The following is a 27181-nucleotide window of genomic DNA, read 5'->3' on the forward strand; positions in this document are numbered from 1 at the left end:
TGCATGCGTGCCCCTGGAGCAATACAGAGGTGGACAGATGTCCTATAGGGAGGTGGCAGGCTGAGGGCCTGTCCGATTGCTGGTTTAACAGCAGTGAGGTGCTATGGAGCTTTAGGGCCCCCATCAGTCTTGAGATCAAAACCCCAGAGGGATGCAGCAAGGGGCAGCACCGAGGAAACGCTCCAGCCCATGAGGAAGGGCAGCCCATCAGCACTCAGCCACTGAAGACGCTGGGCAGGTATGCAGCTACTGCTGCTGCCCCACGCCTGGCTGGCTGGAGGGACTCAGATGGAGTGGGGCTACTCGAGGGTGGAGTCACAAGAGTCCCAAGTCACTTCTCTACCTCCACCCTCTTCAAAAGGGGAGGCTCGCCAGGCCCCAGGGACCCAAAGGCAGACCCCGCCGCGCTGTTCAGGGGCTGCTCCAACGCAGAGGAGGAAAAGCACCCAACGATCTCCTTGCTGAGACAATCCCTGGTGGCACGAGGCTCCCTGGAGGCTGGAGAAGCGCAGGCTACAGGTACGGATGAGCCTGCAGGGGGCGATGGAAGTGGGGTCTGTGCCAAGGCCAGCTGAGCTGCTTCTCCTGCAGGCCATTGTGGGCGCCCGCGGGAAGGTAGGGGCGACGCTGGGAGGCGGGTGGGCAGAGAGGGAGAAGGGGGAATCCAGGCTGGCAATGTGCAGAAGGGCCGGGGCCAGCAGGGTACGCGTAGGGAGGGCAGCAGAGGCAGTGACGTCCTGGGCAGCAGCTCAATCCGTAGAAGGCGTAGGGGTGGTAACAGCTCAGGTTCACCGCCATCCTGCATGGGGCAAGGAGAGGACAGTCAGACGAAGCTCCTGCTCTCGGGCTGGGGCAGACTCCCCCGAGCTGGCTCCGGAAGGGGAAGATCGCGCCTCCCCCGGCAGCCGGCTCGCCAGCGCACCAGGTGGGTTGGCCCTGATGGAGGGAAGGTAAGATCACCCCCAACCCCCGCCAAGGCAGGGCCGCTTCGGTTTGGGGCCAGCAACCCCATGGGAGGTTCAGCTCTCTCAGCTACGTCCCCTATTGCAGCTTCCACCCCAAGGGTGCAAGGGTTCATATTGGCCCCCAGGAGGGAACATAAGAGCAGCCAGACTGGGTCAGACTAAAGGTCCATCTAGCCCAGTGTCCTGTCTTCCGACAGTGGCCAGTTCCAGGTGCCCAGAGGGAATGAACAGAACAGCTAAACATCTAGTGATCCATCCCGTCACCCTTTCCCAGCTCCTGGCAAACAGAGGCCATTGATGGACCTGTCCTCCATGAATGTATCTAGTTCTTTTTTTAACCCTGTTACAGTCTTGGCCTTCACAACATCCTCTGGCAAGGAGTTCCACAGGTTGACTGGAAGTGGGTCTCTCTCCGACATGCCCTGATTTTCCATAGTCCCCATCTCTTCCCCTGGGACCCTTATTCTCCCTACCCTAGTATCTTTCACCTGAGTGCCTCTCCGTAAGTGCTTACCCAACTTCAGCCCTCTCTCAGCAGCCGGGGAGGGAGGTGGGTGTTATGCCCATTGTACAGATGAAACTGCGCCCCACAGGCTGACTTGTCTAGAAGCTGCACAGCTGAACCCAGGAGTCCTAGCGCCCCAGTACTAGCCCCCTGCTCATGGAAGAGCTGGAGCCCCAGAAGCCAGAAACGAACGAGGCTGCATTTCATGAAATCGCCGAGACCTGCAGGGGTCCTTGGTCTCACGCACCGAGGAACGTTTGGTAAACACGGGAGGGGGAAGGCACCAGGCCGAGACCTCTTCCCGCCTCACTGCAACCCAGCATCAGGCTGAGTCTCCCCAGCTGGCTGAAAGGAGACGTGATAGTTTCTTTTCTCCCTCCAAGAGTAGAAGGGTGATTATAGAGCAAGGGTGGAGATGAGGTCACCTGCAGGACCAGGCTCCAGTGAAAGGAGAACACGGGTAACATTCTGGGTCTGGCAAGGTCAGATTCAGGTCAGCATGAAGGAATAATGGTCTTAGCCCTGAAGAGGGGAGTAGTGCCTGCTGGTCATCAGGCTAGAGGTTAAGAGTCCATTAGAGAGGGGGTTACCATGCAGCTGGCTTAGGGATAAGCGGAGGATCTGAGCCCCTAGTGCCGCTAGCCCCGATTCGCCAACCCCGAGCCACCTCTCACCTGCGGATGCGCCTCCGGGCTCGGCGCCGGTGGTAGTCGCCCTTGGAGAAGTCCTCCAGGTTGGCCGGGTGGATGGCCCAGAAGTGCCCTTTGCCGTTGTCGCTTCGCCCGGCCTTGACGAAACATTCGTTCAGGGACAAGTTGTGCCGGACGCTGTTGCGCCAGCTCTTCTCCTGCAAAGTCAACGAGCGGGGGAGGAAGATTGAGATAAGGCAGGTGGAGTAGGAACGCAGGCAATAAAACCAGCGGTTACATGAGCAGCAAATCCTCCAGATCCCAGACCTGTTTTCATGCCAGGATCGCAGCTCATCGGTGGATCCCTCAACCGTCCCATCGTGTCCCCGAGCTCTACAGATGGATAAACCAAGTTAGAGGGGGCCCTGCAAAGGACTTAAAAAAGAATGCCCCCCATCCCTGGACTTGAGCCTTACACACTTCTGGCATCTAGGGTGACCAAACAGCAAATGTGAAAAATCAGGACAGGGGACCAGGGGGGTAATAGGAGCCTATACAAGAAAAAGACCCAAATATCAGGACTGTCCCTATAAAATCGGGACATCTGGTCACGCTACATCTTTCTGATGGAGAAAGGAAGTTTTCCCCTCCCCTGGTGTTTTTCCTCACTTTAGAAATATCCAGTCCGCTCTTCTCCAGTTTTGCTGGAACAAGGTTGTGGAGGTGCCTGCGATTGCTGGGTGAATCTTTAACAGAGACGTCTCGGCTCCAAACGGTTCGTTCCACATTGGAATGAAAAAAAACCAAACAAAACACCAAGTGTCGAAGGACCCGGTGGGAACAAACCGCTTCCCTCTCTCAGTGGCTGCAGCTTGCAGCCTCTCAGCTCATACCTTGCTTTTGCTAAATCTCCGCTCTCCCCCTGCCAGCGGGGATTCTTCCAGGGATGGCCAGCCCTCACTTTGCAATGTGAACAAGCAGATTTTTGTTGTGACTTATGGAAAAAACAAGAGAAAAAAAAGGCAGATGCACCATATTCTTCTGCCTCCTTTGCGGGCCCCTTGAGTTGGTCCCACATGTTGGTTCCCCGCACCCTATTCTAAGCCCTAAGCAACACCAGCTCAGGAACCTATGACCCCTCTCCCCTGCCAGGGAGCATCCCCATGTACTCGACAGCAGCGCAATTCTCATTGTGTTTGCTCAATCGTTCGGACGACCCAGAGACGGGGACAGTTTCCTAGTACAGTCACGGTCAGATTGTTTTCAAAGATGAGACTGACCTGGAAAAAAAACACAACACAAAACACCAAACCCCACCACCATTCAAGGTCCGAAAGCTGCGGACTCTCCTGCACCTGCACCTCTAACCGCTGCCTTCTCCTGCCAGGCCGGAAAAGGGCTTTTACAATTCACCTTGCCGGCTCAGCAGCCCAAGCAACGGAGGTTTAGAGCAGACGTTCCAGTTGAACGTTTCCTGACCTTTTCCATCCATTATACCCACAGCGGCTGGAAGGCAAGAGGGGGAACGTTGCCTTCACCCTGCCCTCTCGCACGCACGGCAGATCATGAAGAGCAAGTTTGAAAAATCAGGCTGAGGAGGCACAACAGCGACGAACAGGATACAGCGCCCTTAGGGACTCAGCGAGTTCGGGGCACGAAGGGGCGAACAGCTGAGAACTTTCCACTCTCCCTCAAAGAGGAGGTATTCCCTAGTTCTCTCCCACCCCCATCGGCTCTGCCGGTCTAATTTCAGAGGCCAGGCAATCTAGGGTCTACTCCTCCCCAGAGAGGGGCAAGTTTGTACTGGACAATTAAATCCACCCCCATGTGACCCCCCCCAAAATCCCAGTGAAAAAAAATCAGAGAGAAGCAGCCATGCCTTGCGATTCAGCCGCCGCCGTGCAAGCCCCCACGCCGAGCGACTCAGATGGGGCCGGTGGGTTTTTACGAAAGGAAGCGTAACCAAGTTCTATAGAATCGCTCGGCTCCTCGGGAGCCAAAATGCAGCCCCCAAAAGGAGTGACTCTGGAGCAAGAGGGGTTTAGAGAGCCTGAAGCCCAGGGTGCGAATGAACCGGGGACTGCTGGACCCGCTCCAGCCCTCGCACCGGCCCAGCAAGCCTACCACCCCAAGAGAGGGGGAAACTCACCTTGTTTTTGAAGTACGGGTAGTTATCCATGATCCACTGGTAAATATCCGAGAGCAGCAGCTTCTTTTCCGGGGAGGAGAGAATGGCTGTGGAGATGAGGGCGATGTAAGACTGGTTGGGTTTGTCCAGCAGATCCAGAGACTCAGGGACCGGTGGGTTCCCCCGAACCTCCTCTTCCACTGATTTCCTTTCGGAGGAGCCAGGGATGTCCTGTGGCCGGCAGCTCCTGGACTCCCGCTCCCCGCTGGCTGGCTTCCCCTTAGCGAAGAGCAGATAATCAATTGTGAAGGAGGCTCCAGGTTGGCGTCTGCTCCCAGCTCCTGCCTCTTCCATGGTCTGGGCAATTCTGGGGGTTTCACCCGAGCTCACCCCCCTTTCCTCCTCCAGCAGGAGGAGCGGCTTCCAGTGGGGCCAGGGAAACCCTACAGGAGCTGAGGGGAATGAACCTCCTGAGTGCCTGATAATTAGTGCAGATTACCGGGTTTGCTAATTGTGTTTTCACAAACGGGCTGCCTTTGCAAAGCAGCCTGTTTATCTGGCAAAGCCACGGGTTTAGCAGGATTTGGCCTGTAAGCCTAATAAATAAAATGATTAATCCGCTCGAGGTGGAGGAATTCTGAGCCAAGCTCTTCAGCAAGGCCAGGGTTCACAAAGAGAAGAGAGCTGCTAGGGCGATGCAAGGGAGGACACAGAAGAGGGCTGGGAGATATTTAAGGAGGGTGGATCTTCTGAGAGACCTTCCTGAAAAAACAAAACCTGAAAGCCATCGGCAGGCTTATTCACCGGCTGTGTTACCGTAGAGGGGCTGCAGATCCATAAGAGCAGTGTTCTCCCTTGGGTGGAAAGGTGCCAAAGGAGAGTTGAGTTGTGGGTGGGGGGGACCAGTTGTGGAGCTCCATTGCTGAGCAGGGTCAGAAGGAAGCCAACTAGGTAGAGCTGATAAAAAGCCAAAAAAGGTACTGGCGTGGCTTGAGGGTGCACAACGGGTCTTGTGCTCCAGGCTGCTACTTCTGAGGTCAAGGACTCCGAGAGCAATGGGTGTTTTTCAGCTGTGAATGAGGAGCACAAGACTGGGAATTCCACGGTGAGGCGCTCTCTGAAGAATTCTGTTTCTCACACTGGTCACAGGATAATTGATCACAAAGAATCATAGGATGGATTGAAAGCTTTTGAAGGGAAGAAACATTCACACCCTCAGCCAGCAACTTAAGAATAAGGCACTAGCTGGGCAAACCAGCACGACATATTCAAGCAACAACCCGCTCCTGTTGTGTCATCAAGCACTAGCCGCTGTTAGGGCCAGATTTCCAGAGGCGCAAATGGGAGTTCAGTGCTCAACTGGCCCAGCAAATAAATGGAAATTGGGCACTTCACTGCCCTTGCACCCTTAATCTTTGACCCCGAGGACAAGAAGATGGTTGTGATGCTCAAGAATTAAAAGCAAAATTGCTCTGAACCATATAGCAGCTGCCAATTCTTAAAACCTTCCTGTGGCCACAAGAGCACCAATACGAAACCATACTGACTTTCAGCGTGAGAAGGTCTGTCCACTCCAATGTGTGTGTATTTGTGCATCTAAGATGGCTTGTGCCTCTTAGACAACTGAATGATGGGTAGAGCTTTCATCTCAGCCAGCCTCCCACTTACTGTGTTCTCATGTTCTTCTAGGCCTATCTTGCAAAAGAACAAATTTCTACCCTTACCCCGTCCTCACTTTCCTGTTGGAGTGAGTGGCCCACCTGTTTAAGAATAGAACTGAAAGATCACCTCGCTCCACCCTGGTCATGATAAAAGAAGGACACGTTCCCTTCAGAATAGAGAACAGGCCTTTGTTTGATAGAAGCAGGGCATTTTACCCCATTTTTTGAAGTGCCCAGAAAAATTAAACCAATTTAAAATCCCAACGTATTTTAATAATACAGGTTAAGAGAACCAGCCGGCAAGGTTCCACGTGGCCCGTCTAGTCAGCCTTGTGCATGAGACATTAACTCACCTTCCTCCACTGTATGACCCAACTCAGATGTAAGGTTCTGCCAAACTCGAAGCCGTTTACGCCCAAAGGGAGACCCCTTTGCACCACCAGAACAGTATCAGTGTAGAAGCGGGCCTTTCCAGTTAGAGGGATTTGCAGAAGTCCCTAAGGGTGCATCTATAGATGGGAGGTGTCATTCCCGGCTCAGGCAGACGGACACATGCCAGCTGTCCTCAAGCCAGTGTGCTGAAATAGCGGGGTGGCCATGGGGGTGCGGGCTAGTCCCCCCCAAGCTTGTACCTAGGATTTTGGAGGGGTGATCTAAGCTGCTGCACGTGCTGGGAAGTGCCCAGATGTAGCCTAGGGGATGTGTCTACACTGCAGTGGAACGCTCGTAGCTGGCCCGCGTCAGCTGACTTAGGCTCACGGGGCTGTACAATTTCAGTGTAGATGTTCGGGCTGGAGCCCAAGCTCTGGGACCCCGCGAGGAGGGAGGGGCCCAAAGTTCAGCCTCCAGCCCACATGTCTACCCCAGTTTTGCAGCCCAAGCTCGAGTCAGCTGGCAAGGGCCAGCTGCATGCGTTTCAATGCAATGTAGACAGACCCGTAGTGACTTAGGAGCACACGTCCCACCGAAAGCCAGTGGGACGTGTGCTCGTCAGCCACAGAGGCGCTTTTGAAGATTCCCTCCAAATCTCATGATCCTAGGCCCCAGATAAGCCACCCTTACCCAGCATCCATGTGCTCCTACGGCGACATGGGAACGTTAAAAACTGTGCAATTTACCAGGTTTCTGGGTGCTAATTCGCACTTTCAAGCTTGCATCAGGGCTTTGGGAAGGTTTAAAAATCTTCCCTAGAAAGGGCATAAAAGTGGCACGATTGATGGTGCTGTAACTGTCTCTCGCCAAATGAAAGGCTGAATGCTCTAATGCGACAGAGAAAGCTTGGAGAAACCAGAATCTGACTTATGTGGGAAGGCTCCCTTATTTGCAGCAGCCAAGACAGCTTGTGTTATCCGCAGGGAACCAGGCCAGCAGAGGCTGCGGTCTCTCACTGTCTGCGGGTGGATGGGCCAGCGTTCCAAGCGCTTTGCCAGTTCCCAGCCCATCAGTTTGTTGGAATTGCTCAGACATTTCAAAGCCAGGATTCAAGACCTGCAGCAGGATTAAGCAGTGCCGCATCTTCCCGGAAGTCCCGTCCTTGGCGTATTTTGCTTTAGACCTCTGTGCTGCTGTTCTCGTGCTGGGCTGCTGGTTAGTGGACCTCATCGGCCCAGCTCTCACTGATCCTCAGTCAACTTTTTGAAGATTAAAGTAGCAAAAAACTCTTCCAAGACAGAAGAGAGTTATTTAAAATGACAGTAACACCTAGAGATCCCAAAGCCCTTGGCTTTGTACTTTCACAATGGCCCCCTGCTCCAAAGAGCTTACAATCTAAGTGGACCAGTCAAACAAAGGGAGAGAGGCAGAGAAAGGAAGTGACTTGACCCAGGTGACAGCAGTTCAGTGGCAGAGCTAGGAAAAGAACCTAGCTTTCCTAAGTCCCAGTTCAGTGGACCATGCTGGTTAAGGTTTGGAAACCTCCAACCTCCCTGGGTCCTGTGTAATTCCTTCCACAATTCTGGCTCCCACATGCTTTTTGTCTGTGCCCAAGGATAGGCGGTTGCTGATTGCACCATTTTGTTTCTTACCCATGCTAAGAGGACACCACTTCGGTTCTGGCCCTGATCTAAGTTCCAGACATTTATATTAAATAAACGTGTCAACGTATAAATCCTAGGTTTGGTTCAGTGTCCTATTTTAAGTGGTGATTTGATCATGTCCGCAGGGAATGGAGTCAGAGCTCACGGTGAATGCTGAGGGATCATAAGACCTGCAATACAAAAAATCCTTGAATAGGAGAGAGGAAGAAGGGCTGGTCCCAGATTTAATCGGTACAAGGATCCGTGCAAGCTTAGAGCAGACTTTCCCACTCAGAAGCCCCATTCATGATACAAGCAGGAATGTGAAATGCAGGACAAGGCAGCCACTTTATTCCTACCGAATTCAGGAGTTCTGGTGCAGGACACGTGGGAGGTTCATTGCTGTAATTGAACAGATGTACACACACCCCATTTATGAGCAGGAGATGCACATACTCCTATGGACCAAGACCCTATGTAAACTGAGATTACAGCTATGGCTTAGTAACCCGTCTGTGACACTCTTCTGGCCCATGCATGGAGTTGTGTCCACACGGCAATTTATTCCATGGTAACCATACATCCACTGAGCTCGTCCACCCCAGCGCCTCTGAACAGCTGAGCTTTAACTCTGGGCATTCTGGGAAAATCTAGGCAGCTATCGCCCAGTGCCTCGGCCGGGAACAGAGTAACTGGGGACACGTGCCCACAGAGTGGCAGTCCATCAGTGCGTTCTAGGACACCCTGCCTACCGCACCGAGAACTAGGAGGGATAAACAGGCAAACTGGTTAAAGGGAGTCTCCTCCACACAGTCAAAAAGGAGGCCATGACCAATTTAACACCCATGTGGCCGCTTAGGCTGCATGTGGTAAGATACTAAAGTTATGAATATTAACCATGTGTTGCTGCAAACCATATGTGGAGTCAGCCATGTCACTAAAGAGTTACTAACTCATAGTTACAGCATAAGAGCTGCAATGTTGTATCTTCCCCATTCAGCCTGCCTGGCTCTGCCATCTTCCACAGGAGAGTCACAGATTAAGGGCCAGGATGACCATTATGATCATCTAGCCTGGCCACCTACATGATACTGGCCAGAGAATCCCATCCCATGACTCCTGCATGAAGCCCAACGTACAGTGGAGCCAGACCGTCTCCTTTAGACGTCTGGAGCACCAGATTCTCCCTTGCCCTGTACTTCTCACTGAGTTTAAAAGTCCTAGTAAGTCACCATAGTAACATTCACGCCCACTTCCCCCTGGTGTAACTGACAACACAGGGTAACAAAGCATCGGGCTCCCAATCTTGACCTCACACAATGAAGAATCCACCATCTCTCCTGCCTGCTCTACACTAAAAATTAGCTCGACCTAGCTGTGTTGCTCAGTGCTGGGAGAATCTTCTTGCTCGGTGCGACATCGGAAGGTTGATCTCACCCGTGGTGGAGGCGCAGTTAGGTCAGCAGAAGAATTCTTTCACTCTCAAAGAGGTGGATTAACAACATCAACGGAAAACGCCCTTCCGTCAACGTAGGCAATGTCCACATAAGGGCCCTCCGATGGCACAGCTGTGGTGTAGACGGCTGAAGCAGCTGTAAGGTAGACATGCCTTCAGTCAGAAGACGGACACCCCAAAGTACACAATGGAAAAGGACAAGCTAGGAATTAAATGTAAATCTTTCTTTTTATTTAACAAAACACTAGAATTCTGAATGCTGAAGAATGTGTACTGAGGGAAAGAAAAATAATTGTTTTTTTCCTCTTCTTTACAAAAAAGAAAAAAACAGGATAAGAAAAAACATGTACAGGAGGAGCTGGCCAACTCAAACAGAAAGCAGTAACAGAAGCATGATGTCTCCAAACAGTGGCTTGGCCTGGAAAATTTAAAAACAATTAAATTAGGATACAAATATTAGAAAAAAACCCTGGACTCTTAACACTACCGGGTGGCTGGGGATGCAAGCCGCAAAACTTTATACAGTAAAACAATTTGAGCTCTACCAAAGTTATTTTTATTTATTTATTGGTTTCAACCTGAAAACATATTGCTTATTTGCAAAAAGAAAAAGAAAAAGGAAAAAAAAAAAAGTCTTCCATACAAATAAAGGTTTTTCTGTGGGAAAGGAACTAAAATGGCGGAAGAGTGAATGAGATTCCAGGGTTGCCTCTTTCCCTCATCCCCTCCATTGCTCTTAGGGGGCAGGGGGAAGACTGGGTAATTCCTTCGCCACGTTTTCACAGGCTGGTGCTGCTGCTGAGGAAACGCGAGAGAGGCTCTTGACAATCCCCCCCGCCACCCCCTCAGCCTGATGTGCCCCTGCCCCAGTCAGCTTTGCAAGCGTTCGTTTAGGGGGGAGGGAGGGGGGGAAAAAGGCAGGAACATCTTCCACCTGCCTCCACTTCCGTTTGCTGGGCCAAATACAGATTTGCAGGCAGGACCTTTCCCTTCAAACACGCCCATGAGGTCCTAGGTGATCAGCTCTCGCTCTCAGAGGACTCAGAGCATGATAACCCACCACCGCCGGGCCCGGGATTTCTTGAAGCAGCTTAATCTGAGGGATGCCTCACTGGAGAAAGCGCTATTCGGACATCAGGCAACAAGTCTCCGTGAGGATTTGGAGAGGGAAGACTCCGAAAGCCAGGGTCTAGCTTTCTGCTCAATAGCATCTATGGGAGAATATTCTGCTCTCTTCCTACAGGCTTTTGAGTAGGTCCTTAAAAGGGTATTTAAAAAGAGTTCTAGTGGAACTTGATGGCTTTTAAGTTGATGGGGTATTTTAAATGCATCACTTTTTCTTAAATGCATCAGAAGTGCTGTGGAAAGCACCATCACTTTGGTTCTGTGGTTTCACGTAGCTGCCTCCTTTCCTCCAGGCCCAAGCTTTAGGGGGGAAGAGGTAATTATAGGAGATGAAATAGGGTCCACACTGCCCATGCGTCTGTACTTTCACCGATGGTTAGAGAGTACGGTGTAAGCAGAAGGGGTGGCAGGGCTGAAAATGAGAGAATGTCTTTTGCCAGTAGCTGGGAAGTCTCTATACAGCACGACTGGAAGCTACACACATGGCCTTGGTTGGAGCATCTCTGCTCAGCTGGTGGGGTGGTCCATTGCATTACTAAGGGCTGTTACTTTGAGTTCCACGCTTCCCTTGTATATGCTCAAGGGGCAAAGTCAACATGCCAACTTCCTTCTAAAGTTTATTCTCATCCACAGATGAGACAGTCGGCAAGGTCCAAAGCGAAGCAGACTTCAGAGGCTTTTAACTAGGAACAGGCAGAGCTGCGTAGGCAATTTAGTTACCAAAAAAAAAAAAAATCTTTACAAGACAAAGGAAAAGGTTACCATTTGGAAACTCAAAAGCAACAATGTTTTGCCATTAAGAGCTTAGCAGTGGCTTTGGGTCTGGGACCAAAGCTTTAACAGAAGCGGAAAAGTCCAGAGGCCATTAATACGTGGTCGCTGTGCTCCACTTAGCCCTTGGCTAAGTCTCCAAACACAAGGACATTAAATCGGTCAGCAGTACCAGTGATGGGCTTCGCACTGTTTCATGACTGAAATAAACCTGAATTGGAGTTACCGAGGTAGTTGGCTAGAAACTGAGATTTCCCCACCTGGCATTTTCTTGAAGGCCATACATCCCCTCCACCCCACCTCACGCCTACACAGTGGCCCAGGTCCCTGCGGGCCCCTGGCACCGATTCTGGAGACAAAGCCTTCTTTACAAAAGGGAATGCACAGCCCTTTGCATCTTCAAAAACACCAAGTTATTGCACTTCAAAAATACAACAGATTTGTGGTTCAAGCCCTCCCTGCCCTCCCCATGGCTTCTGCTCAACTAAAATGATTCACTACGCACAATTTCTACATTATCTTCAGATTAGATTAAAAGGATTCAAAATGTGTCTCTTTACATGAGGTGCAGAGCTGCTGGGGCTCCTAGCTAGAACAGTGCGATTCCAATCTTAAGTCTCTTTCCTTTCATTCCTTCCCCCACCCCTAAAAAACCCTTTAATCTTGCTGGGATATACAAACCTCCCCCACCCCCAGCCCAAGTCCCTCTCTTTCCCACCCTAACCCACCCATTCACATGTCCAGCAAAACTTTAGATAATCAGGAATGGTTATTTAACAAGACAATAAAAATGCACACAGCTTTGGAGATGCACTGGAGTTAGCCATCCTGTAGGTTTTCAGGGGAACTCCAGCGATTCACACTAATGCTGAATGGCACCCGAGGTCAGTTAGCTCTGGATCCTGGCTGCCTGGCTTAAGACACTTTTCTTACTTCGGACTCCGGGTCAGGTTGAGCTGGCAGAGCTCGGGTCAGGCTGTTTAGTGGGGCAGTTTTCCAACCAAGAAGCAGCTCAATGGTTTTATTTTTCGTTTTAATGGTTAACTTCGAATAGGAACGTCAAAAGGAGACCAGGGAGGAAGGGAAGTGAGGCGAAGGAGAAATTCCCCTCCCCTCCAGTTTAGTAAGCACCAGAGTATTCAAGTCTGTCCATTCTGAGATTCAGAGCTACTTCCACAGTCAGCAGGCAGAAACTAAACCTTTCTCGTAAGAGCAGCGTCGTTTCGGTTGGGGTCCATCATCGTCGTCGTCGTCTTCGTCGTCTTCCTCCTCCTCTTCCTCGGATGATGAACTGTCCAGTGTTAAATCCACAACGTCAGCGGTGACCTTGCCGTTCTCTCCATTACCATTGGGAGTGGGCAACAGCCCGTTGACATCAGAAGAACCTGGGAAGAAAGGCTTTGTTAGAACATCTACAAAACTTCCCGGCTAACACTCCTCGACAGCTCTTTCACCATCATCATCACCACCACAGCAAATCCCAGAGGGATGCAGCCTCCTTGCATATCTGAAAAGTATTTGGAGAAGGGGCAGATAAAACATTCCTTCTAGGGAGGCTGAGTACGGAAATCCATCTACTTAAAAGATCAGGGGCGGAAGTGAATACTTCCTGAGATGCCCCAGAAGACCCATACATCCTCAAAGGAAGATGGTTACTTACCTGTACTGTAACTGTTGCTCTTCAAAATATGGGTGCAGACGCATATTCCACTCACATGTGCACATACCCAGAGAATTTTGCTTAGCAGTACCCATCGGGGCAGTGCTCATGCCCTCTGGCCCCCAAAGCCTCTGCCCATACCTACATATGGGCCGCTCCTCCCTGACCCCCCTCAGTTCTTTGCAACCAGAATCCAAGACTGGAGAGACTGATTCAGACATGACAGAGGGTGGGTTGCAGAATACAGGTCTGCACCCACATCTCCAAGAACAGTTACAGGTAAGTAACCATCTTTTCTTTGAGTGGCTGCAGATGTACGGTATATTTCACTCAGATGACTCTCCAAGCCCTACCTCCTACTGGTACTGCTTGAATCTACTCATACAATGACTACAAAAATGCCTTCCCTAAGTTTGCATCTGACCTAGATGCCACCGCGTTGCGTTTAATAGAAGTACATATGGAAGACCATGCAGCAGCCCTGCAAGTGTCCCATATTGAAACAATGTTGAGAAATGACAGATGTCGCTTGAGGTACTTCATAAGCTGTCATAATGCTTGAAGTTCTCCCACCTGGAAATTGTGCCTGTTGAGACCAAGTGTCCTGTCATCTGATCCACATAAAAGACAAAAAGCCAGTGCAACGATTGAAGTGGGTTAGTCCTTTGCACATAAAATGCCAAGCATCGCCTCCTATCGAACGTATGAAGACACTGATCAACTGAGTGTGACTTAGTAAAGGATACAGGGTAACTAAATAACCTGCTGACGGTGAAACTGCGAAATCACTTTGGATAAAAAACTTCAGCTGTGGCCTGAAGGACACTTTGTCTTTGAAGAACTGTGTAGGAGGAAGCCCTGCCATTGGGGCCTGCAGTTCGCTGACTCTTCTTGTGGACGTTATAGCAATAAGAAAGGCTGTCTTCTGGGAAAGAAAAAAAGAGACACAAAAAGCAAGCTGGTAGCGGCTCAAACGGAGGACACATGAGGGTGGCCTATACAGTATTAAGGTCTCACAACTGGACCATTTCCTTCACAGGTGCAAACAGACGGACAATACCTTTCAGAAATCTCACTGTCATGGAGTCAGTTTTCTCAGACTTCCCCTGGATTGGAAAATGGAATGCTGAGATTGCTGCCAACTGAACCCTCAACAAGCTAAGAGGCAGACAGGAGGACTTCAGATGTAACAAGTAATCCCAGAGCATCCTGGGCATGAGCAAACATCAGCTGAATTCCCCTAGATATTGACCAGATGGAAAAAACTGTCACTTGGCTAAATTGGTGGTCCTAGCAGATGATTTTCTACTATTAAGCAGGACCCTCCAAACTGCTTCCAAATACTGCCTTTCCTCTTCATCTAACCATCCATACCGTGAAGTACAGATTGCTCAGCGTAGCATATGCAATTTAGCCATGGTGCTGAGTCAGTCGGTTGGGAAAGAGATGAGGTCTGGGAGGTTGGACAGACAGATTGAGAAGGTTACAGATCCAACCTTGTCTTTACCAAACTGATACTTATTGTGCCAGCTTGGTCAAGTCCAACTTCAGAGTTTGAGGATAACCTGAGAGATAAGAGGAATAGGGGGAAAAGGCGTACATCAGGGATGATCCCCAATTCAAATGGAAGGCATTGGTTAAAGATCCTGGACTGAGATCAAGAACAAAACTGACGGCATTTTTACTGTCCTTTGTTGCAAACCGGTTTACTGAAGGGATGCCCCATTCCCTGAGGATGGGCCTCACCATGCCGCTTTTCAGAGACCACCTGTGGTTCTCGGAGAAAGTCCTGCTGAGATGGTTGGCCAATTGGTTTTGCGAAGCTGGTAAGCGTGAGGCCGTAAAGCATGATGTCTTTGATGCAAAAGTACCAGAACTCTATTGCTTCCTGGCAAAGCTGGTTGGAACGGGCTCCTCGCTAACTGTCCACATGAACCACTGTGGTGATATGCTCCCGGTGGTATGCTCCCTGATCTGATCCCAAAAGGCAGGACAAGTAAGTGGCTTGAAGCTCCAGTATGTTGATATGAAAAGATGCTTCCATCTCTGATCACAAATCATGAACCTTTAACGTCCCTAGATGCGCTATTATGGAGGCATTGTTGACTGGAGTCCTGGTCAGCAGAGGACAAGCAAAGGGAACCTGACATGCATTGTTCTGTTTAGCCCAATATCTCTGGTAGCACTCAAACCAGCCTGTCCAATGATTGGCTACTCGGGTGATAGATCAATTTCAACCATGACTGAAGAGGAAAAAGATGCAATCTCACGTGCTGGACCATGGGACCATATGGTCTAGTGACTTCAGGTATATGTGGACCATGGTCAAAGGCTGAGATTAGAGATCCAGAAGCACAAAGGTGTCATATTGTTTGGAATCACTGACCTGGGAGAAAGGGCCTCAAATTCATAGAGTCTAGTAGGGTCCCCATAAAAATCAATGTCTACTTTGCTGTGTTCAAAATCAACCCAGGTGATCAAAGAGGTAGTGTGAACTGGAGAGGACTGAGGACTTATTCTTTGGATCTGCCCCTCACTAGCCAGTTGTCTAGGTACAGGAGGACATGAATTCCCCTCCATTGGGGATAAGTCGCTACAACCATCATCATACATTCACTAAAGACACGTGGGGCTGATGACAGGCCAAAGTGGAGACCAGTGTATTGATAATGTTGACTGATGACTAGGAAACTTCCTGTGGTCTGGGAAAAATCACCACATGGAAGCAGGCATCCTGAAGATTGAGGGCAGCAAACCAGACGGCGTGATCCAAAGTGGGGAGAATAGCAGCCAGGGTAACCATGTGGAATTTTATGCATTTGATGTAATTGTTGAGACCATGGAGACTGAGGATAGGTCTCAACCCTCCCTTGGGCATGGGGGATCAGGAAGTACCAGGAGCAGAATCCTTTTCCCTGACAAAGAGGAACCACCTTCTCTACAGCTCCCAGAGCACAGAGTCTGGACCTGCTGAAGCAGCAGCAGCGGCTCGTGAGATGGGTCCCTGAAAACAGATGGGGTTAAGGAAGGGGAAAGTACAGAAGTTGGATGGCATAACCTGACCCCACAGTGCTTAGGGCCCATCTGTCTGTAGTTATTGCTTCCCATGCACTGCAGAAGTGAGACAGCCGGTCCCCGAACTGAGATGTAGTTGAGACGGTCACAACTGGTAAGCTGCTCTCAATATGCAAGTCAAAGACGCTGCCTGCCCAAAGATGGAGGAGGAGGATGGGCTGGTTGGTTGGTTAAAATTAGAACCAGGTCTCCTCTGTGATTCATGCCCTTTTCTGAAGAAGTCTTGCAGCCTAGCAAGGCAGGAGAACAGCTGGAAGTATCACTTCAGATGATATTGCTGGGCTGTAGCTGACCCCGCAAAATGACGCCTCTTTGTGGCCCGGGTATAAAATTCCCCAATGACTGGAAAGTAGCACGAGTCCTCAAAAGAATGCAACATATCAGCAGTTTCTTAAAGCATAAAAACTGACCACAAAAGGTAAGTCCTCTATGCTCTTTTGGCCCTCAGGAGCTATGCCAGAATTCTGTAACCTTGAGGCCTTTCTCAATGTTACAGCTGAAGCCATAAATCTGGACGAAGCATTTGCCACATCCAATGTTGACTGCAAAGAGGTTTTGGCCACCAAACGGCCTTATGCAATCAATGCCTCAAAATTCTCCCTGGAGGATTCTGATAACTAATCTGTAAACGTGGACTCAGCGTCCCAATTCACAAAGTCATATTTAGATAGTATTTTCTGCTGGTTGGCAATGCACATTTGTAATGGAGATTGAATAAGCTTTCCTCCCCATCAAGTCCAACCTCTTAGACTCCGACCTGAGGAATGGATTTATATCCCCCCTGCCATAACTTGTTTTTTTACCATCACAACCAGGGAAGTAGGAACTGGATGTGAGAAAATGCACTTGCCTGGGAACCTTGCCTGGGAACATAATCTCTCATCAGTACACTTTGCTGTGGGTGTTAGAGACATTGGGGGTATTTCACAGATTTGGGAGGCTCTAATTATCACTTCATTTATAATGAGAGCCATTCTCCTAGGAGCTGAGAACTGAAGGATATCCAGTAATGCATGTTTGTTCTCCTTAAAAACCTCAGCTTGAATAGCCAAGATCGAGGCTATTCATCTCAGGAGATCTTGATAAGGATTTAAAATCTTTAGGTACCAGAGATGAAGAATCCAGCACTATAGCATCATCTGGTGACAAGGAAGAAGAGGGAAGCAGTGGAAATACATGACTATAACGAGGGTTCCAGGATGCACTGATTAAGAGGAAGCCTCCTCAGTCTATGGTGAAGCACGAGCAGCTCAGAAGGGGAGAGAACAGGTGAGCTTGCCCTGGACTTAAAGGAAGATGGGGACCTTCCCGAATAAGAACCCACCCAAGGATTCCAAGTAAGCCACTGGATAGGGTATGACAGTGACCAGTAGAAGCTAGGCCAGGTGCAGTTATCCCTACTGCATGAGTGGTACCAATCCTCATACCACTGGCAATCGCTCAGAAGTTTAAGTGACTTCAGAGTGGGACTGCGAAGGTGAAGGAGATGGAAAGGTCTCCTAACTAGATCCTAAAGGCCCTTCCATGTAGTCTGACTGTAATGGAGGAGCCACTCCAGAAGAAGCCAGTAAAGGCCTTGCATCATCTGCAAGAGATGGCACTCACAGTCCTGATAAAAGCATCCCACTCGGTACTGAAGCGGGCATTGGTACCAAAACCAGAGTTGATCCCAGACCCAGAGTTAGACCACGCTGCAATCATTGTCGGTACCGAAGATAGCATCAGCACTGGCAAACCCCACAGTACAGACCAGGAAGCCAACTGCAACCCTGCCCCATGGGTACGAGGTTGGATCTGTCTGCAGCACAACAGTCTGCAGCCAGTCCCAGTGGTGCCAAGGACACCGAATACTAAGCCACCCCTGTAAAATGTTCCTGAACAAGTGGTGAGTCAGGAACAGAAAGGCACAGCAAATCCACTGCTGCACAACACACTGCCAATATGGAAACCATCCAGGACGACACCACTGGTGTTGGGACTGGGCTCAATGGATGCCCCACAGGCGGTACCAGAGTTGACTGTACTGGTTTCACACTGGTACTGCAGAGTGGGTTGATAGTCCACCTCTATCCCACATACTGAAAGACTCATGGTGCCAGTCTACACTCCTCTTAGAAAGGGAGGAGGAACCTCTCCAAGTTCTGGAGCAGCTCCAGTCCATTTTGTGAGAGCTTTTCCTCAGATTACCAAAGGAAGGAGAACAATCGCTGTTGCCCCCGGGCGAGGAATCCAAGTATGACTGTGGAGTTGCAGCCCGTACAAGCTCTCTGAGGGGCCTGATGATCTGTGGCAGTCCCCTCTGCTGAAGCAGGCCTCACGTTCTGCTCTAGTAGGTGCTAATTTAAGTGCAAGGTTCTAACCACCTGCATTCTCTTCTCTCTAACTTACAGATGGAGCATCTTTCCTTAATGTGCCCTTGCCCAAGGCACAAACATTGAGTGTGGGCAGGGCTGCCCAGAGGATTCAGGGGGCCTGGGGCAAAGCGGGGGAGCTGTGGCGCTTGTACTCACCCGGTGGTGGTCCAGGCCTTCAGCATTTTGGCGGCAGGGGGCCCTTCAGTCACTCCACACCTTTGGCAGCACTGAAGGGCCCCCCGCCGCCGAAGACCCGGAGTGACTGAAGGGCCCCCCGCCACCAAAATGCTGAAGACCCGGACCGCTGCCGGACCAGGGCTTGTGGGGCCCGGGGCAAATTGCCCGGCTTGCGCCCCCCACCCCCAGGTGGCCCTGTGTGGGGGAGTCACTGGTAGGGATAGCTACTCCACATGGTGGACAATGCTTAAAACTCAGGGAAGGTGTCACACCTGGCTAAAAACTAACTACACGGCACTAAACCCTAAGGTACTACTAACCTAACCATTTCTTGTTTTTTTCCCCCCCAATAAACTCTGCGATAGAGAACAGGAGGTGAGACACCACACCTGAACGCTCCAACTCAAGCCGCGGGTGGGCGAGAAGGAACCAAGGGGGATCAGAGCGCTGCCTTCCTTATATAGCCATGGTAGGGGCTATGGCAACCAGCGGGTACAAGTACCACCCCAACAGGTACTGCCAAGCAGAGTTCTTTGGCTTCAGTGCTTTGGACAAGTGCACACATGACTGGAACACACATCTGCAGCCACTCAAAGAATTAGTGTTTGCTCGGGAAATATTTGCACAAAAATAAGGGACCACTTCAGTTAGAGACGTTACTGAACAACACAGACTGATTTGTTGGTAAAAACCACCACTAGTGAAGGTCTGGCCTTCCACTGTGCATGAGTGGAGGCAGAACATTTCAGGGTTATTCCATAAGTGAGTATATAAAAGAGGTTAGTTCCCTGCCACTTTGAAGGGATAACCCAGTTTTGCTAAACAACTGATTTGAATGCTAGCTAAACCATTAGGGATCTATTCAAAGGGCTTGAGGACCCCAACCAGAATGATCCCCTTACTGTGCAGTTACTACCTCTCTGATACTACTTACTCTTTTGTATAGAAAGATGGGGGAACCTATTAGCTGACTTACAGCCGTATTCTGAGCAGAGCGCATGAGGTGTTCGACAACTCTCCGACACTGACCCAGCTTCCTGATTTTGTATTGACCGATCTGTGTATGTTCTTTACAGTTCATCGTTCAGTGCATTTAAAATCTTTAGCCCCACTCACTACACACTCACCTAGTACCAATATTGGACACTGAGGGCTGCAGCTTCTCTCTTTCTCAGCTTTGATTGGACACCAGGATCCATCCACCAGGTATTCGATTTCATCTGCATCCTCGCATTCAGTCAATATTTTTGATAGCAGCCTGGAGAAGAAAGAAGATGCCATCTATTAGCCTTGAGGCAACCAGCAGAGCACCTTTGACGACAGAATGCTAATATGGATCCTCACCTTAAATGGCCCTAACATTTATGTTAGGAAGGGAATTTGGTAGTGAAAAGCTGCTACACCCAAGTCCTATTCCCACCCCACCCCCACACAACAAGTATTGGCAGTGCCAACATCCCCAGTCCATCCTGACATGGCTTAAACCATGAATCAGAGAGCAGCCTCCATGCTCAATTCAGTCCTTGGTCTCTGTTGATGCTGCCCATGGTGTGGGAGAGGACAACTACTGTTACTTATGACAGGTGGTAGTTGTGATGAAGACTTTCCACCAGGAAGTGGGCTGAGATAGCAGCTCAGTTATTGGACCACATTTGAACACGATGCAAAAGACTCAGCTCCTCACACCCCATCCTGTAGCCCAGCAGATCCCAAAGGCTGAAATTTTAATTACAGTAGAACACAGTCCCATCCCACTGCAAGTGTGAAGTGAGGCCAATAGACAAGTCCCTCGTGATGCTGTCCAGACAATATTCTTATGATGCCACATCTATCGTACACTGGGTGACTCATGCACACACATTCCATTTATTACATTATGAAAGGACAGAGTAATCCACCAGATTAAGAAAGTCAGGTAGGAAGTGTAGCCTTCCTCTCTTCTTACTCTATCAGTCCAGGCACTGCACTTCCCAAGCTAGTGATGAAATCTCTGGGAAGTATAATGCATGCAATGTCCTCCCGGCTAGAGGCTGCATCAGAAAAAGCTTCTGTGCCCAGCCCACACGGTGTTGAAAATACAAAAATGATGGCATAGATCCAGATGGCCACCTTACCCATCTCTAATCATGAAGCGATGGACCTCTAACCAGATGGAGACTACCTCTCTAGTTCATCATGCCTTAGAGGTTGGGCATTTGCTTTACTATTGTTGAAGTGTTTCTCATCATTGGCCTCACAAGGGTGTTTAATAGTTATTGGAACAGAGCATCTAGAATTCAGATTGGAGAAAGCATCACTCACGCCTAGGCTGTGGAGTTTTCCCTTTATCAGTACAAAGGTGAACCAACACTTGATTTGTAAAAGTTTGAAGTTTCCTTGATGCGTGAAACCATTTCTGAGAACTGTTTCGTCCCGACTGAGTGGGATCTGCTATTTGATTCATGACAGGATCTGGACAGCTCTAGTCTCCTAGCCTAGCAAAACGGATACTAGAAATAGAACTTTAAAGATGTAAAATGGTTCAGGGAGGCTTACATGAGATCCCTCAACTAGCTTGGTCTTCAGTAGCTTCCTTGGATCTTTACTGGATGAGTTGTGTTCCTTTGCTTGCTGAAACGGACAACATCCGGATCAGACTCCAACATGGTCCGTTCTAGTTTACTCCTAGACTGACTATTACTACCAATTTTACAAAAACTGAACAGGAACAAAGTTCAGCTGTCTAGAGAAATGCCAGATTAATGACAAAGGCATGGATTGGATCGAGTTCATCTTCTCTACCTCACTGTTTTCTGCTGTAAAATAAAGAAAAGGAAGCTTTGCCAGTGGAGGTAGCACTAGCGGAACACCCTTTCTTCCATAAGCTTTAGTCCTCCATCGCCAGGCGTAAATGAGAAAGGGGAATGGATATTCTTGTTGTATTTATTCCTGGGGGAATTCTGAACACAATAGTTTAAAATTCTGCATATTTGTCAAAATAATGCAATATAATCACTCTGGTTTTAATTATTTCGGTAATTTAAACTACAATACAATGGATGGAGCATAGGAGTGGGGAGCATTGGAGAAAGTCCCCAAACCCCCTTGCCTAACAGTAATGTGGCTAGGTTTGATCCTTTATATATGCAGCCATATGCTCAGTGTTGCATCATAGACAACTGAGGGCTGGGGAAATCAAACTCACAATTTACATTGGCTACTGACCATCTCCAGAAAGGTCAGTAGCAAACAGTTCATGGAGCACATTTTGATAGGAAATGTTTTCAGTCCAAAAATGTAGACCAGTTCTAATCACGAAAGCACAATAAGCATTTATAAGGCCACACTGTCTTTTACATCAGTGCTTCTCAAAGTCGGGCCGCCGCTTGTTCAGGGAAAGCCCCTGGTGGTCTGGGCCGGTTTGTTCACCTGCCGCATCTGCAGGTTCAGCTGATCGCGGCTCCCACTGGCCACGGTTCGCTGTTCCAGGCCAATGGGGGCTGTGGGAAGCGAACAGCGGCCAGTGGGAGCCACGATCGGCCGAACCTGTGGATGTGGCAGGTAAACAAACCGGCCTGGACCGCCAGGGGCTTTCCCTGAACAAGCAGCAGACCGGCTTTGAGAAGCCCTGCTTTACCCCCTTCTGGCAATATGAAGGAGCCTTAAAACTTTTACACCTGTTTTATACACCTGTGGGGGGAAAATTCAAAAGACAATGGGAACAATTCATTAAGCAGGTAGGCTGCTACATTCTGCTCTGCCTGAGGGGACAGAGCCTGCCTCATTCCTACCTCCTTAGAAACTCCCTGAAGCTCTTCTCCTTCACACCGAGCATGCTGCAATAGCGAGCGAGAGGGACAGAATGTCTCTCACTTGCATGACTGTTCAGCTCCCCCCCTTCCGGTGGTGATTTACACCTCTACCGGCTGCTCTGGGCACCTGAGCCAACCTGTCTGTGCTGTCGGGAAGGGGGCGCATGACCACTCTTGTAGCTTTCCTGTCAGAAGTCATTTTTCTGTGGGGAAGCAAAGAAATCTGCAGGGGACATCAATTCCACACATGCACAGTGATGCAAAATTCCCCCAGGAGTATGCATTGGTAGGCTTGGCAGAATTTAATAATTTTGATGGATAATCTCAAAGACTATTTAAGCACCTTCTTCTCTTTTCATCCGTTTAAATTTTCCACAGTTTCAGGAAATTAGGTGGGGTCAAACAATTATTTAATGACAGCAGACGTTAAGATTCAAAAAGTGAAATCTTTATGACTGTTAAACACGTCAAAATATACAAAGTAAATATCTTTAAATCAAACTCTAGGAAGTTCTCAAACATCATTTTTCTTTCTTTGCATATCAGTAACTTTGATTTTTTATCATTTACTGAGAAAAATCTAATTCTTGCAAGCCTACGTATTGGCCACAGGGCAAAGTGAACAGGTAATCTATGTCTAGGTTGCTTCAGATTGACTGAGGAGGTCCCAATAGCCAGAGAAGATCAGTAACTATGAATTTCTTGATGCCCCGAGTACTGTCTGCATGATTAAATCCATGGGAATATATAACCAAGGTTGAAGTTCACAGATACTCACTCATCTGCCCTTTGTAGAATTCATCTGAGCTCTTGTGATTGGGTCCATCAGTATAGTTGAGGGAAATCCCCATTAGGAGGTCTGAGATATCGGAAGGGGGAGTTCATTTCCCAGAAACCAGGAACTCTGCACCTCGTTGCCATCACCATTTGTACAATTGTCAGCAATTTCTACACTGGAGCTCAGTGAATAGTCAGGCTGCCTAGCCATTTCCTGACTCCTGTGCTGCCTTGTTCACACAGGAAACAATGGCATTCATCACTTTGTTCCTTCCTTTGCTCTTAGCAGAGTAGGCAACCAGTTTACTGAGTTCTCCTTTAAGGTGATCAGCATCTAAACCCATGTTCCTGGATCTACTGGGAATCCTAGTCAGGTCTGTAACTTGTTTAGAGTGGCATCTGTTGCCAGGACTAGCTAATTCAGTGGTTCTTGTAGAGGACTCTTGTCCTGGCTCTGCATATGGAAACCATACCTCAATGATAAGAGGCAGACATTCCTTGGATACGACTATCCTCTTGATAATACTCAGTTCCATCTCTCCATGTTTCTTTATATGATCTTCTAATATCACTGTATCAAACCTTGTTCTGAGATGCACAATGGAAGCATATCCCCTCCAAGGTGCTGGCCTATTATCAAGCATTAATCTTTGAGCAGTTGACATTCTTAAATGTCTTCAAGGCTAAGGACTTTCTTTGACTCAGCCAGATGCCCAAGTATAGACAGACTGTGAAGCCTTCTCCCTTCCAGGCTGATGTATAAATGTCCACCGTTTGAGAATGTCTATGGTGTTGTTGCTAGTCCCAAGATATTGGTACTGGTATGTGGACTCCAACACTGAATATTGCATCTGTAGGACATGCTCCTCACAGGCCAGTTCTCTCATCAAGTGTTTTCAAAGGGCATAGAAACCCACTATGGTTCACAATCTGAAGGCATGAGCTTTTAGGATTGCCACCCTAATGTTTGGGACCCACAAGAACACATTGGGCAGCACAAGATGACAGAATGAAAGAACTCTACTCCAGATATATTAAACACAGATATTTCTCCACAAGGGGCTAAAAGAAGAGGATGTTTGCGGTTGGCCAGTCTAAGGACCTTCCCTAAAATTTGTGGCTTCAGACCCTTGCCCCAGATTGGGGAAGACAAAACGCAGGCCTCCTGCCTCCCAGTGTGGACCATAAGGCTCTCTTGGACTTGGTTCTCTGGTCTGCCTCCTTCATACGCTGTTTTAACAAAGTGACCCAAACTCGACTGGCTGGATCAGAGCTCAGCAGGGCCCTCTACAAACCTTAGATACTTTTTTGGAGTCCTACTGGCGCACTTACTGTGCTGTTTGTAAGTGCTGGGGAGTGCTGCCAGACCTTGTAATGTTGTTAGAGATACAATACACAGGATCTTCATTCTGAAAGTCTAAAGCTTACTCACAAAAAGCTCCTCTCAGAAAGCAGCACAAACAACTAGTGTGACATTATAACAAAGATGATTCAATGCTTAACAGCTTGAGGTTCTTTGAACCTACCAAAGTAAGGTTATTGGAGGCAGATACTGCTAGAACCATGAACCAACAAGCTCCTTTTATTCATGGAAGAACATTATAAAAGCATCTTTGTTGTACTGTCTCCATCTACAGGCAGGGAAGAGCCTGGATTAATGCTGAACGATGCAAGACTACAACCCTAAACTGCTTTGATGAACCCAGACCAAAAGAATCAAAAAGTAAAAATAAAATCATTTCAAGAACATATTAGTAAAAACAATGGCTAAAAAGCCAGGAAAAATTCCACGCTAAGCTTACAAGAACCCCAAACCTTTGGAAGTGTGGGTATTCATAAATAAGGTGCCCAAAATACCTTCAATATGCCCCTACAGAGATTCCAACCCCATATCTTGTTCCTTTTATAGGAACTCATAATATAAAAATTGCCAGCAAAGCTTTTTCTAAGGACTTTAAGGAGTTTGCAGCCTACTGCTACAGATACTATTTGCACAGTTTGCAGGTGGAGTATCCAAAAAAAAAAAAATGTACCCACAGCGCACTGGTTTATAACTGCATTCATACCTCCATCTCAGATGTGCTAGCTCTGCATCTAATGACACCTGGATTAATGGTTGGCACATACTTATGACGTGCTGAGAACTGCTTGTGAGGTACTGCATGATCAGGCCCTTAACGAAGGAGTGGGAGAAGAGTGCATGCCGAAGGCAGCCTGTCTTGTCAGGAGTGTGTAAAGTAGTTTTACTCTAGGGAGTGTAAATGACAATCAGTCACTGCATGGAAAAGAGCAAAGCATCCTAGCTTTTGCGGTCACCAAGATGAAAAATGAAGATGGTTGTATGAGTTTCAGAGCGCGCTGATGGGAAGCTACAGAATCAAGAAGCAAAGACTAACGACCGAGTCTCACGCAAACCCACTACCACCAGTAACGGGGAGGTTAGTCTCTTACGTGCCTACGGAGCAATTATATATTTTAAACTTAAAAACAATTTTGAAATGGAGGTGGATCAGCTAGAAGGCCTTAAAAACCAGAGCATGAGCCCAACGTGGAAGAGGGTGGGGAGGAATAACCAAAGGGGCAGAAGAGGAAGGAGCGTAGGAACTCACCCATCAATTATTAGCTGGTCATAGGGTGCTGGTTTGTCACACACAGGACACATCCAAGTGGGCTTCTTCTCATTCATCTGGAGGTAGAAGACTGCATCGAAGCACTGTAGGTGTGCACAGGTCTCAGCCCGGCATGGGACAGACAGACGCATCTTCACCAGCTACGGGACCAAGAGCAGACAGACCAGTGACCCATCCCACCATTGTATCACTAGATGCTTCCCCTTCCAAAATGGGATACTGGTGCCATGTGCAAATACACAAGAAACTGCTTCTAGATGGTTTTGGTGAAAAAGATGATTATCCTGTAAAGATGGTTTGGACAGATAAATAGGAGAGCTAATGTTAACGGCCTGGATTGCTGGGCAGCGACTTACCGGGCAGATGAGCGAGACTCGAACACCTGTAGTAGCAATTTCACTGTCTGGATCCAAACGTAATTTCTCTTTTACTGTATTCAGGAAGACAAGAGGGGATAAAATTAAAGCAGCCCGTTTTAAACCTAGAAATAACATGGAGTATAAGAGGCAAGTGTCTGCGATTGTCACATGGGGAAAAACCTGCTGATGCCAGGGGAGGATGTGGTAAATACTCCGCAATATGCAAGCGGCTCAGTCAACCATGGAGAGCTGGGACAACAGGGTGGGAGGTGGTAGTGGGTCACATCACTGCAACATCAGGGCAGATACTGGACAAGGAACATGGCATTCAAACTAGGGCCACACCCACTTTAAAAAAAATATAGTACAATACAGAGTGACACGACTATAATGGGGCACGCCCAGGAGATAGCGAGGCAGCAGGACTCCTAGTCCAACTGACCCTCTTAGTCTCATCTGAGCTGAACAGACTAGCTCTAGCCAGACCCCAACGGGATACAACTCTGGAGCTGACCAACAAGCTGGGCTGCGGGCATACTGGCCAGTTTCTGCACTGCAGCAGGCTGTCGTCACGTCTGGGAGATTAACATGCAAAGCCAGAGAGCAAGGCAGGAGGTCTGGCCAAAATGCCATTTTCCAAGGAGGGAATAGGCATATTTGGAAGGAATCGACACATTAGGAGAGGAGGTAGGGAGTTCAGTCTCTGCTGAAGCTCACCCATGTAAAAATCTGGTGGGACAGACAGAATCAAGGATGATGCTCTAGCTGGCAGGTGAGATGTGGGGGCCTACGTGACTGCAGAGGCCACAGGGAGACAACCATTTACATCTTTTGGAGGGACATTTTTCATCAAACAGGTGCTGAATGAACACAGAATACTGTCCCTAAACAAATCACGCCAGAAACATTACAAAAGCTGCCACTAGCATTGCTGTTCATACACGTTTATTACATTTCCATCATCTCTCTTTGGGTAAGGGTGATTACCTTGGCTGTTTCAGACCATCATAAAACACAACTCGATATAGAATCTTTATGCATTTTGAAACAAAAAACAGCTCTATGTTGAGATGTTGCTTTACAACTAAAACATAACGGCTGGT

The 27181-nt window shown here is 48.7% G+C and overlaps 1 protein-coding gene across 1 annotated transcript in view; it reads right to left on the bottom strand.

The window, feature by feature from the left end:
• Positions 1-11999: 11999 nt before the first annotated feature.
• The window catches only part of PIAS4 (protein inhibitor of activated STAT 4), a 34591-nt gene continuing 19409 nt past the window's right edge, over positions 12000-27181 (bottom strand). Inside the window, exons 8-11 of the mRNA XM_044998221.1 lie at positions 26076-26149; positions 25699-25859; positions 19649-19779; positions 12000-12640 (exon numbers count right to left, since the gene is read on the bottom strand). Of these exons, the coding sequence (XP_044854156.1) occupies positions 12435-12640; positions 19649-19779; positions 25699-25859; positions 26076-26149 (572 nt within the window). The 3' untranslated portion in view covers positions 12000-12434. The remainder of the gene's footprint in view (positions 12641-19648; positions 19780-25698; positions 25860-26075; positions 26150-27181) is intronic.

This window comes from Mauremys mutica, chromosome 24 (genome assembly GCF_020497125.1).
Source record: "Mauremys mutica isolate MM-2020 ecotype Southern chromosome 24, ASM2049712v1, whole genome shotgun sequence".
Classification (NCBI taxonomy): Eukaryota; Metazoa; Chordata; order Testudines; family Geoemydidae; genus Mauremys; species Mauremys mutica.